Source organism: Pygoscelis adeliae, unplaced genomic scaffold (genome assembly GCF_000699105.1).
Source record: "Pygoscelis adeliae isolate BGI_AS28 unplaced genomic scaffold, ASM69910v1 Scaffold124, whole genome shotgun sequence".
Lineage (NCBI taxonomy): Eukaryota > Metazoa > Chordata > Aves > Sphenisciformes > Spheniscidae > Pygoscelis > Pygoscelis adeliae.
Genome location: NW_008824791.1, coordinates 4,337,603 through 4,350,806, shown reverse-complemented (window position 1 = coordinate 4,350,806; position 13,204 = coordinate 4,337,603). Strand labels below are relative to the sequence as shown.

General features: G+C 43.1%; 1 protein-coding gene across 1 annotated transcript in view; it reads left to right on the top strand.

The window, feature by feature from the left end:
- Positions 1-10,918: 10,918 nt before the first annotated feature.
- MPZL1 (myelin protein zero-like 1) overlaps positions 10,919-13,204 on the top strand; it is a 22,663-nt gene continuing 20,377 nt past the window's right edge. The window contains exon 1 of the mRNA XM_009323944.1: positions 10,919-10,922. Coding sequence (XP_009322219.1) covers positions 10,919-10,922 — 4 coding nt within the window. The remainder of the gene's footprint in view (positions 10,923-13,204) is intronic.

Here is a 13,204-nt window from a genome sequence, read left to right as displayed (position 1 = left end):
GCAGAGCAGTATAGGGTTGTAAATAGCTCAAGTGCCTATTACTGCTTTAAGCTTACCTGCACATTTCAGTAGCTGCTTGAAATGTTTCATGAAAATAACAGTGTAAGTTAGGGTTGCAATGCTCACTTCGTGTTTGTGCCAGGTTTAGTCAGAGTTGCTATATTCACCCTGTCAGAAGCTGTTAGTTCTTTTAAGCTGAGCCCACTGATGCTGCAGGTAGGAAGACTTTCTTGCCTGCAGCACTAAGCAGGTTCTGCAAAGGGGAGAGGTGATGGGGTGGATAAACTCTTCTCTCTGCTGGTTGGGTTGAGGGTGGGACTGCTGCTCAGGTCTCCTCACTTGCAGCAGCAAGAAGTTCTTGAATATGTTGAAAAGACTGTCGCTTAATATTTTGGTGATAAAATGTGGTTTAGTGCCAGCTTGTAAAATGGCTAGGTTCTTCATGACCCCACCCAACCAACGATCCTCTACCTCTATGTAAATAACAATGCGCATGGCTCTTTTGCTTGTAATATGAATTGCAATTGATTGCGTTAAGCACCAGTTCCGCTGTCTGTCTGTAGACTTAATCTTACCCTGACTGATAATAGTAGATGGTGAATGGCCTGTGTACCGTACAGGGTACCTTCAGCCTCGATGGAAGACCAAAGAAATGAAACCTAGTTTTACAAGGCAGACATCTTGTACCGTTTGACTTGAAAGATTTTAATCTGAATAGTTTCTAAAGATTTATTATTTTGCTAGAGAGGTTCTAGATAGGTCATCATGAAGTCGTCTATCTGAAGCTTATTATTAGTGGGAGTTCTCTAAGTGTGATATGATTTGATGTGGTTTGATCATGTATGGCATACATGGCTCTTTCTACCACCTACATGTAATTAACTGATAAATTAACAAAGTAAACAGTCTTGTATGCAAAAAAAAAAAACCAAAAAACCCTACTGAATGCTAACTCAGGATATCCTAGGAATACATCAGAAAGCTGGAAGCTCTGGCTATGAAAACATTTACATCCTTATGGTTTGTGTCTTTCTTTTTTTGGTGTGGTTATTTATCTTCATTACTTTGCTGATCTGGGTTAGTGTGACTCCGTACGTAATGATTAGTGCAATGGAGAGGATGCTAACGTCTTGTGTAAGAGGAAGCTGTGGTGGGAGAGGACAAGAAGTTCTGAACTTGCTTTGCTGCTGGCGAAGAGGCTTGGAGAACTCTAACTTCAGTGATTTACTCCTATCTCAAACCAGCAGTTACTTAGAAAAGCAAGCATTTACTCAGACTAGGGTTTAGCAGTAAGCTGTACCCATAGCACAAATGTTATGGGTATGCATCTTGAGGCAGGGGCAACATCAGTATTGTTTGCTGTCTGAGCTGGTTGAAGGATGACCCTTCAGCCAGGTCATTTCCCCTAGTTCCACTGATTATTTTATGCCCCCCCCCCATCTCTTTTAACTTTAAAGTAGCAGGATCATTCTGTTACTTGTCCTGAATAAGCCAGTTTTTTCTTCTTAATTGAAGATGTTTCTATCAAGTAACTATTGGTACTCTTTTTTGGCTGGGATAGAGTTAATTTTCTTCATAGTAGCTTGTATGGTGCTATGTTTTGGATTTGTGATGAAAACAGCCTTGATAACACACCAATGTTTTACATTGGTTACTTGTTTTACATTGGCTTACACAATGCCAAGGCCTCTTCTGCTTCTCACCCTGCCCTACAAGTGAGGAGGCTGGGGGTGCGTGAGGAGTTGGGAGGGGACACAGCTGGGACAGCTGACCCCAGCTGATCAGAGGGATATCCCAGACCACAGGACGTCATGCTCAGCAATAAAAGCTGGGGGGGGGAAGAAGGAGGAAGGGGCGCTGTTCGGAGTGATGGCGTTCATCTTTCCAAGTAGCCGTTACGCGTGATGGAGCCCTGCTTTCCTGGAGATGGCTGAACACCTGCCTGCCACTGGGAAGCAGTGAATGAATGCTTTTGCTTTACCTATTAAACTGTCTTTATCTCAGTCCATGAGTTTTCTCACTTTTACCCTTCTGATTCCCCCATCCCACTGAGGGGGGAGAGCGAGCAGCTGGGTTGTGGCTGAGCTGCCTACCGGATTAGCCCACAACACTTGTATATTGTTCCCTTTTGCTACTGTGCCTTTCAGCTCCTGCATTTTTATTTAGCTGCTGATCTGGCACTTTCCAGTTGGTGCTGCTGCTAGGTTTTGGCTTAAAGTGCGTAAGGAAAACAGGAAGGCTAGTTGTTCTCATGAACTCTCTTACCTCCAGCCCTGCAGAAAAAGCTGCTTTGTGGTACATTTGCTGATGCTTTACACACATGATGTTAAGGGACATTAAGGGAGCTTGTCCTGAAACATTGGTTACACCCTACCTTCAGCATTTAAAATCAGATCGAGGTTCTGATCCTTAAGGGAGGGTTAAACTCTGGGCAGTGCAGCAGTTGTGTGGGTGGTGACTGGTGGCACTTGCCCAAGTACTTTCATTTCATGAGGCAGAGGTAAGTCAGGGCGGGTGAAGTCCAGGTAGGCGAAATGGCCAGTGCTGGAGGTGTTTATCTTCAGCTGGCTGCTAGCCATCTGTTAGGCTTTTCAGTAGCTTGTTTTTTGTAATGCGTGCAAGTGAAAGATGGTGAACAAGGCTTCCTCTTGGTAATTAATTCTATAAAGCCATATGTGCAGCAGGATTTTTAAAATCTGATTGGTTACTATGTCATGAAGTTTTCTGGTAGAGGTCTTACAGGATTGCTTGACTCTTTCAGTATGGAAGGTGTTGAGATGATGGCAGTGTGGAGGGAGATGCTGCATACAAAGTCTTATGACAAGTCTTATGAGGAGCTGCTGAGGGAGCTGGGACTGTTTAGCCTGGAGAAAAGGAGGCTGAGGGGAGACCTCATCGCTCTCTACAACTATCTGAAAGGAGGTTGTAGCGAGGTGGGTGTCGGTCTCTTTTCCCAAGTAACTGGCGAAAGGACGAGAGGAAATGGCCTCAAGTTGTGCCAGGGGAGGTTTAGATTGGACGTGAGGAAAAATGTCTTTACTGAAAGAGTGGTTAAACATTGGAACAGGCTGCCCAGGGAGGTGGTTGAGTCACCATCCCTGGAAGTATTTAAAAGACGTGTAGATGAGGCGCTTAGGGACATGGTTTAGTGGGCATGGTGGTGTTGGGTTGATGGTTGGACTCGATGATCTTAGAGGTCTTTTCCAACCTTAATGATTCTATGATTCTATGATTCTATACCCTGCTGCTTGACAAAGTCAGCACAGGCGTGGACAAAGGTGCTGCTCTAATCAAAGGGATGGCTCTAGAAATGACCTCGTATGTGTAAACTGGGGAAGTGATGTAGAGTATGCTACAAGGGAGGCCATAAACACTGCAAGAGAAGCGTTCCTGGGAAGAGCCAGCTGAAGCAGCTCCTACTCAGTGCTTCCTAACCTTGCTCAGTTATTGTTGTACAAATATGGTGTACAGTGGACTGGGTTAGGGTGTTGGTCTGGTTTAAAAGAAAACAACGGAAAAAGGGCTGTTTTGAACATGTATTAGTTCCTGGTCAGATTCATCACGTTATGTTATAAATGGGCATGGGAGCTATTTAAATTGGCACCACCACTGACAAATTCTTGTGAAACAATGCTTTGAAATACATAGCATGGGCTTTTTCTTTTGGTTTTGTGGTTGCACTGCTGCAGGTTATAGCTAGTTTGCTCAGCAAGGAAGTTAGCAAGTTTGGTTTGCAAGTAAGTGTACGATTGCTGTGAGCGAGGTGCCAGAGCTGGCTGGAGGTGTTCAGCCAGTAAGGGATCTGGTCCTCGGAGAGCTTTGGATTTGCTTGAACTGCTGAAAGTAAGTCTCTAGTCTCACCAGAATGGATTGGCCATGTGACTGAGTATCCTGTTAGCTGAGGAGGGTAATCACCTGGGTGACTTAATTTCAGCTGTCTCTATCTCCTTGCTCTGTTAAGTGATGGGATTTTTATTTAACTGGTTTAATCGGGTCCCTCCGTATGCAAGAAAAACCCCTGTGTTCACCTTTCAGGCTGGTGGAAATATCAATACTTGGCAAGAGACGGACATGATGCTGGGTCAGGAATGATGACAGGTGGGAGTGACTGTTACTGACATGCTATTAATGCCTTGGATGGTTCAAAGTGTGTCTTCTGCAAATGTTTCTTGGTGTGTATAGATTTGTTGTCACTGAGTTGGTTGCAACTTTGTGGATTGATTGTTATAAAAGGGGAAAAAAGGGGCAGCTTCTTATGTCTATTTGATATGTAGCCTTTTGCACTGTATCTCCTCGTGAAATTTGCGTGTCCACATCCTAAATTCTACTGCCTAGTTTGTTTTGGAAATTGGTAGTTTCCACGCTGCTAATGCTAGATTTTGTCAAAAAGATGCTGCACACCATCAGCAGTTGGCAACATGACTGGTATTTTTAACACAGTTTCACTTGAAATAGTACTAATAGCCAGTGCTGACCTAGAGGGAAGCTTTTGTTCCAGCCAGTGTCAATGTGTCCAGCCAGTGTCAACAATGTGTCTACCTCTACTGTCCCCACCTTGTTTTTTGTTGTTGTTGTTTGTTTGGGTTTTTTGTCTACAACTTCTGATCCTTAATACTCTAATTTCTTTAGTAGACATTGTGACAGTTTTAGTGGATTGCTATAGTAATTCTAGGAAATGTTTGTGATGGTGGGATGCTTCCTTCACTCTCTCTGCCACGTGTTGAGCATGTGTACCCAGCTTCTCTCAGTTCTTTAGTAAAGCAAGCTTAATGATATCCTTTTTTTGTGGGAAAAAACTTTGTGTGTTTCAAGGAGACTCTTCTAAGATGTACTCTTTATCTTCTGGTTCCATGTAGCCCTTCTTTAATCTTAATTCCCGTTCTCTGGAATCTTTCCGTGTGCCCAAGGAGTTATCTGCTGTGTTTGTTAGTGCCTATGTTAGTATTGCAAGATTAGAGGTAGAACAGCTGCCATCAGCTGTTCCAGTTAACCCTTTGCACTTTGAATGGGTTTACTTAACTTGCCCCTTTGGATTTTTCACTGTTTTGGTTTGACTTTGTCAATAAGAATTGTTTACTTGAATTTGAACACTTGTAAACTTACTTGGTCATGGAAGGAAAACCACTGAAGGGCTGTTGAATGGAAAAATATGATGTCTGGTTTGGAAAGTACCTGAGCTGCTGATTGGTGTCCCAGTCTCCAGCACAGGCAGGGAAGTATTGTTTTGTGATCCCCAAGGAAAAGTTACTACAACAGGGCTAGATGTTATTGGCCTTGAGACTAAATAAGCATCTGCCCAAACCTGACATATGTCTGACTGTAATTGGCACATGAAGCAGTGCAACTATAATGCTTACTTGTTCATGGATCTCGGCACCTTTACAAGCATCTCAATTTTGTGCTTTCCAGGTGGAGAGAGTGATGCACCAGTAAAATGATTTCCTCGGGATTGAACAAGGAATCTGTGGCCTGGCTGGCAAGGGAGCTCAGATGTTCTTTGCTGTTTCTCATGCTTGTTCCTCTTTTCTGGTTAAAAGCATGGGCTTTGGAAGTAAACCTCAGCATAGGTTCTTCTGCTGCCCCTTGGTAGAACAATGAGCAGCTCTGCGTCATGTGGAAGAGACCACTTGAAAAACTGACTCTGTAGCGTGGGAGCAGAAGGTGGTACCAAAGCTTAGTGTCTCTGAAGACTTGTCTTTAAGTTCTGTCAAAGTAGGTGCATGAAGGTATGCAGGGCTGAGATACATGGATGTTATTGACTGCTTTGACAGCTTTGCCACAGCCTGCTTAAGGCTTCTCAGTGAAACTGTTTTCCTTTCACTTGGGGTGACAAGATCCTATTTTTGTCCCTCATGGTTGAGTCAGGCAGAGCTTAGCTGAATGTGCAAAGAGGCCAAGAGAAAGAGAATGTTGTGTTAGCAGATGCTCTTCTCAGCTTGTCACTGCTCAGGGGGTGAATGTTCCCAGCAGCAAGGCGGCAGGAGGTGGTAGGTACTCATGGGCTAGGTCTCAGCAGCTTTTCTTTATGTTCCGTAGAGCTGCTAGGGTGCTGCAGGACCATCTGTGTTACTGAAGACAAGAAGCTCTCTTTCCTTCGGCAGTCTGAATTACTTGATGAGATTGGCAACCTGGGGAGCTGTTGCGGCAGCAGCAAAAAGCTGTTCTGGTGATTGGCATCTGAGAGTGAAACTAAAGTCTTCCGTCCTCCTTTGAGGCAGCAGAATTTAGTTTTAGTTGCTTTGAAACTTAGATGTCAAGATTGGTTGGTGTGACTTTGTCTAGTCATCGTTTCTGTAGCTGATGTTGCTTTGTGTCATATATGAATGTATGGGGTGTAGACATCAAGGTTTTGGTGGTGGTGGGCTGCAGGGACAGTCTCCGTGAGGAGAGGCTGGGACTGCCTCGTGCCGCACACAGCCAGTTCCAGGCAGCTCCACTAGACCCGCCGCAGGGCACAGCTGAGCCCCTCAGCCGAGCTGGTGGCACCTCTGTGATAATGTTTAAGAAAGGACCAAGCACCACAAAGCACCACACAGGCAGTGAGGAGTGAGGGGCAAAAAAACGTGAGGACCAACACTGCAACCCCCAAGGTGAGAGAAGGAGGGGAGAAGGTGCTCCAGGCGCTGGGGCAGAGATTCCCCTGCAGCCCCTGAAGTTTTGGGAGAGACCACAGTGGAGCAGGTATTCCCCTGCAGCACATGGAGAGGACCACGCTGGAGCAGATATCCACACTGGCCTGTGGATGACCCCAGGCTGGAGTAGGTTCTCCTGAAGGACTGCAAGCTCGTGCGAAGAACCCGTGCTGGAGCAGGGAAAGGTGTGAGGAGCGAGGAGCTGTTACGGACTGTCCACAACCCTTCATCTCCCTGTGGCTGCCTGGGAGAGGGGAGGAGGTAGAGGGGTTGGGAATGAAGTTGAGCTGGGGGGAAAAAAGGGGCAGGGGAAAGGTATTTTAGTTTTTGTCTTTGTTTCGCACCATCCAACTCTATTTTAATTGGCAATAAATTAAATTCATTTTCCCCAAGTCAAGTCTGTTTTGCCTGGGACAGTAACTGGTAAGTGATCTCCCTGTCCTTATCTCTACCCATGAGCATTTTCATCTTATTTTTTCCCCCTGTCCCTGGGAAGGGATAGTGAGAGAGTGGCTGGGTGGGCATCTGGCAGCCAGACAAGGTCAACCCACCACAATGACATGCAAGAACATATGTGTAGAAATATATATGTATATATGCATTTTTATATCTATACATAGTAAGTATAATACATAATAATGTAAAGTACATAATAATGAAGTCTATAAGACTTCAGACCAGATAACACCATGATGGATTTCTGGTGTGGAGATGGTCAGTCAGTCTATCTTTTGTTACGCTGATGTATGTGGCTCCTTAAATCTCAGGGGAGACTATGGTGTTGGTGGAATGGCTGGCATGGATTTCACTTCCATGTTAAGGCTAAGTCATGTCAATGAATTCTTTGTACGGAAATTCGATCCAGCATCTGGATGCTTTAACAGATCTTGTGGAGTTTCAGAGGAACGATTTGGGCATGTCTACTCCTGTCTATATTAAGACCATGAAAGCTAGGATTTCTCCACCAGGTTGTTTTATCTACAGTGAAGAAATGATGGCCTATGGGGACATAAGTGCCTATAATTGCAGTAGGGGACTATAACTTTGTGCTGGTTTTCTGAAATGTTTTGTAGGGGTCTTGCTGTTGTTTCATGCTGATTGTATGGGGAAACTGCTTTGTGGGAAAAAGAACTAAATGTCATGCAACTGTAGATGAGAGTGATGTCAACAGTAGACTTTGATGTTTCACAACATGCTTGACATTAAGTAAGAGTATTTTTTAATGAAAGCACTGTTTCACAAGTATATATTGTTTTTGTGACTTATGACCCCTAGTCATTAGAAAATCCCACATCCTTCTTTCTGATGAAACTTCTGGGCTGCTGGGGAAACCATAGTGAAGATACTGATACACTGACTTTTCTGTCGTTTTATCGAGACCTTTAGATGTGAACTGCTCAGACTCTGTTGTATGAATGCATTTCTTTCCATTCTCCTGATCTGCAACTCTGTCATCAACTTGTTACCTCTAACAGCCTGTCTGAATCTTCTCATCTTTCTTTCATCAGGCTTTTTGATTATTTCCTAATCTTTCATCCATCAGAGACTTTATTTATAAATTATATAAATGACTGTATTACCAGGCATCTTTAAGATAAACGAAGCAAGTTGCTTGTATTAATTAATAAACCAATGACTAGCCATTTCAAGAGGAAGGGAGTGTAACATTTTTCCTAGTGTAGGATGGGAACCGTAGCAGCTGTAAGCATCCAGTATTTAGTGATCTGATAAAAGTTTCTGTTTAGGCTGTGTTTGTGCTTGTGGAAATAAGATGCCCGTGATTACAGTGTTAGTTGTTTGCATTCTTGGTTTGTTAGGACTCCTAGTGATCAAGCTGAGTTGGGTCCAGGGGAATGGAGTTTATTTTGGTGTGTTCATAGCCTTAATTAACAGAACTTTTTCATTGGATCCAAGATCTCAGGGGAGACTATGGTCAACAAATAAATTTTAATTAGCTGTGTGTTAATTAGTGTAAACCTTCAGTGCAAGGAAGGATTTCCTTGTGATGTGCTACCAAACCAAATTTTCAACCTTTGCCTGGTAGAGTGGGGGCCCTATTTCTGTATACAAAAATTGTAGAATAGAAACAGTTCTTGCCCAAAAGATTTTTTTTTTTTTTTTAACCAGTATGAAACAAGTGTAAGCAACCAGGGGATACAAGGAAAAAACACTTCAGCTTTATTAGGCATTGATCTCCAGCACTGGCAGCTTAGGCACTGTTGGATTTATATAGATGCTGTTACTAAACGTTTTGGAGGCACTTAAGAGAGCTTGAAGGAATTGAAATAAATTTGCAGTTTTTGAGCAGATCCTCCCAAGTGTGAGGGACAGTGTTTAGGAGAAGGTACTACAATGTGCGTTTGAAAAGTCTGATGAGATTGATGCTATAAGAGGGGCAAGAGTCTCTTAATACTGAAACAGGAACGAGTGCTCGGATCCTTGCTGTCATTTAAATTACTGTGGCATGCATAGGTGAATCTCTATCACCCTGTGTAACCCTGTTATGTCAACTCATGACCTTGTAACTTGTTTCTGGAGAGTGGACCATAATTTGTATATTACTGTGTTTAATCGAGGATATAGCTTTGAATGTAAGCACTTAGTGGTAGCGGACAAGGGGGAGAATCCAGACTTTGACCTGTAAGATAGCCAGTCACATAGGCTGTGTCTTCTGTGCAGATTAAGTTGCCAGCGTGTGTGACTTGGTGAGTCTCAGCTGACCTGGCCAAAGATGTCCCGGAGAGGACACCTGTGAGGAGGACTTCCATCAGTGTGCTGTAGACAGTGACTGGCCATCTTCGCTACGAGTTTTTTGATCAAGGTGTACCCCATTTCAAAGATACCAGTTAAATTCACTTACCAGTGCAATGCTGCAGTCTTTCATGTTACTCTGGTGAAAACTGTAAATTTGCCTGCTCTTAATCTCACTGAAAACTGAATAGTTAACCACAATTTGGTTAACTAACTAGATGGAAACTCTTGTTATGAATGCTTGTCTGCTATCAATTCTAAATGACCTTATCTTCCTATACTTTGCTGCTTGGTAACTGTAAAGGCTTCTTCCACAGGGGTGATTTCAGAGCAGTATGTCGTTGCCACTCTTAAGAGTATCAGTGATGGCACAGTGCCTGGGGGTTGTGAGCTGGGCCAGGGCTGAACTATCTGAAAACATGTAGCTTTTTCCCTAGTTCTGTGTAACCTGGCAGACATGCTGGCATTATTATGAAGAAATCGAGAAGCTCTGCATCTTCAGATCTGCTTAAGCTACTGGATAGCTACACCTTCAGAGTTAGGAAAGTCTTGTTCATTCGCAGCAAGTAAGTTAAAACAGTATTAAGTCAATAAAGTTGATTAGGTGGCGATGCTATATAATGAATAATGCTTTCTTTGGGCATGCGTATGTTGAGTACTACATCTTCTATAGTTAGTTCATGGTCAGTAGCAGACCAGTAAGTATCGTAGTTCTTGGTAACCAAACTGCTCCAAGGGTGACGTTAAGAGTACATGAGCTCTGTTTTAGTCCCGTTTAGTGTGAGCTGACAACTTAGCATTGACAACGATGTCAGACTGACACTGTCCGTTGAACGTAAGGAGACAGATCCTGAGCAGAGACACAGATCTGAGTAGATAGTGCAGTGACGGGAGCTGAACTTGTTTTGCAGATGAGATCCCTGAGACAAGATATTGAGGAAAGAGAGACCTGAGAATAGAGAGAGCGTTGATGAAGAATGAAGATCCATGATGGGAACAATAAGAAAAGATTAGTAAGTAAGTAAGAGTAGTAAGATGAGTAAGTTAGTAAGAGTATGAGTGTCGTGTCCTATTTCAAGAATAGGAGGATTGTCTGAGAAGGAAGATGAGGATGGAGTCTTTTCACTGAAGTGTGTGGGATGAAAATTTAGCTGGTCAGAGTTGATGTAATTGGAGTAAAACTGCTCCAACAACACTAGTGATGAAAAAGAGATGGTTGAAGAGGCACAAGTGTTTTTTTCCCAACGGTTTTGATGGTAGGTGAGAAAAATAGAAGTATCTTTCTGTTGAAAAGACGAATTAAAGCAATTGAAGGCTAGAAGAGATATTCAGAAGGAAATATTGGGGCTACGGGCAGTTGGACAGGGTGATGGGGTCAAGGAGGATCTATGGGAGGAGAGCAAATGTTTATCTTTGCCCTATGTACCTTGCAGACCTTCTGTTCCTAAAGCTCTCATCTCTCTCAGACAGTGTCCTGTGATAAATTTCTTCCTCTTGGGAGGAGCTAAGGCTGAGTAAGCTTGAGGAATGGAGCAATGGGTAAGTGTGACTGCAATATGACTCAAAATTCAACTGTCTCCAACTGAAGTATTTAAATAGATGGAGGAGCTGGAAGAAGGATGTAACCCTGGCAAATGTGGAAAGAGAAAGAAAAGAGCTAGAGCTGGAGATGATCCATGTGGATTTTATAATGGCAGAGGAGGCCAAAGAGTTCAAGGTAGTGGGAACTGCCACCATATCAGTGAAAGTACAGGAGTAGAGGGCTAAGGGTGAACAAATGTCAAATGTTATGGCCTCTCTACCACTTCCAAGCAACCACGTTAAGATTTGAGGAGCTTACGTCTCATGCTGTAAGTCAACAGAGGCAGGAAAAATTTTTCTGAAGCGATGCACACTGAAAGAGCAAATAAAGTGAGGGACTTTTTTTAGGCTAGGGGGAGAGAATGAGCAAAGAAAAACATGAAGTTGAGACAACAATAGGACATACGAAAATTAAACTTGCTGAAAATATCTGTACAAGAATACATAGTTCCTGCCTTCCCAGACTGTAGGGAGAAGTTGGATTTTTTTTTTTTCTTTTGCTTCGCTACAGTTCTCTCATGGGTTGCTAGTGAGTTAGAACAGTGACTTCTTTACATTAAGCAGATCTGTGCTACCCACTGCCTGTGTGCGGCAAGGCGTTCTGTGTACCACATTCAAGCAGACAATATCTGTGCAGACTCTGTTCCTCCTACACAAACGCTGAGAGCGTCTTGCTTGTTTAATGCTTGAAAGGGAGGCTTGTTCTGTGGCTTGGACTCAAAACAATGGATTTTAGTTTTTTTTCTTTTCTACTCCATTAGCTGGAAAAAATACATAAAGCACAGCAGCCCTGAGTTCATTTCATTGAATTGCTAGAAGCCTTTGTATGTTCCAAATAAATATTTGGTAATTGTTTTACAAAAGAATATTTTTTGGCCCATAGTCAGAGTCCATACAAGAGAAAGGAAGCTCTGATAAAACCTCTTGATGAAAATCCCCCTCCCTTAGGGTGCTGTTTTTCTTTCACTTGTTTGAAATGAGAGCAGTGATGACAGGGGAGTCTGAGGGATCAGGGATAACCTGACAGGACTGAGGAGTTAGTGAGTTTGAGAAGTGAATAGCATGGACTGTAAATGGCAAAGTGAATGAATGATGGTTTCTTTTGGTTTTGGTTATTGTAATTAAACTGGTATGTTTAATTCTCCCACCCTTGCAGTGCTTGCATGCTCATTCCGTGTCCCCTGGGCATGTGCTGTGCCTTCCCCTGGCTTGCCGTGCTTGTTGGGTGGGAGACAGCGGTTCCTACAAAGCCATGCACATAGTGATTGTTCGGTGTACCCAGATGGCCAGGGTGTTTTCATCCCTTCCATTGTTTGGCCATTTCATTGACTGAACTACAGCTTCCAGAGCTTGCAGGCGGTTTGTATTGCAGGGCCAGCTGCTGCTACCTGCTGTGTTTGGTGGCCCTGTGCTGCAGCCGGTCAGCTGGGGTTGCCCAATAGACTTGGTAGTCTTGGGGCGAGGGAGGAAGACTGGAAGTGGCAGACCTCATGTGAGCTTTGTTTTCTTGGGGAACGAGGCTTAAAGTTGCATATGTAAAAGATGGTTTCTAAAATTCTCTATGGAGCATGGGCTTTGCTTAATTTTAAGCTCTGATAAAATAACCTGGTTTATGGCAAATCTACACCTTAGGATGGTCATATCGCTTGAAAGAAGCTTTCTGTCTAACTTTTGAAGGCTGCTGAGCTGGTAACTCTCACTGACTAAAAGCATAAACCCCATGATTTAAGGACTTAACGTAGGTGGGTTTTTCTCTTTTTTTAAACTGTCTTTGACTGGAATCTTTCTCTTCAGTTTGCCTACTTCAAGAGCTAGTTTATTCAAAGTTGAGAAATAAACCAGCTAAGATACTGAAAAAGCAGGAAGGCTTGCTTTCCTCCTCTAATAAGTGAGGAAAACCCCTGAATTTAAGAAATTGTAGCCCAGAAACATAGACTCAATGATCACAAGCAGATTACTAGTACCATCTGTATGCTGAAAACCATGGTTTAATAAGAATCAAAACTTACTTGAATTATCGGGGGCACATGTCACAGGCGCACCCACCCACAGTGATTTCACAAGATTTTTGCTTTCACATGGATGTGACATAAATGCTGAAAGACATTCTTCTGTGATGTCACAAGATCACTCTTTGTTTCTTAACATAAACTTGAGTGAATGTACAGATGTATCTTTGCTTAAATCTGGATAGGGATAGTGTCTTTGCAGTTTAAAAGGTGCCAGATAAAGAATATGTT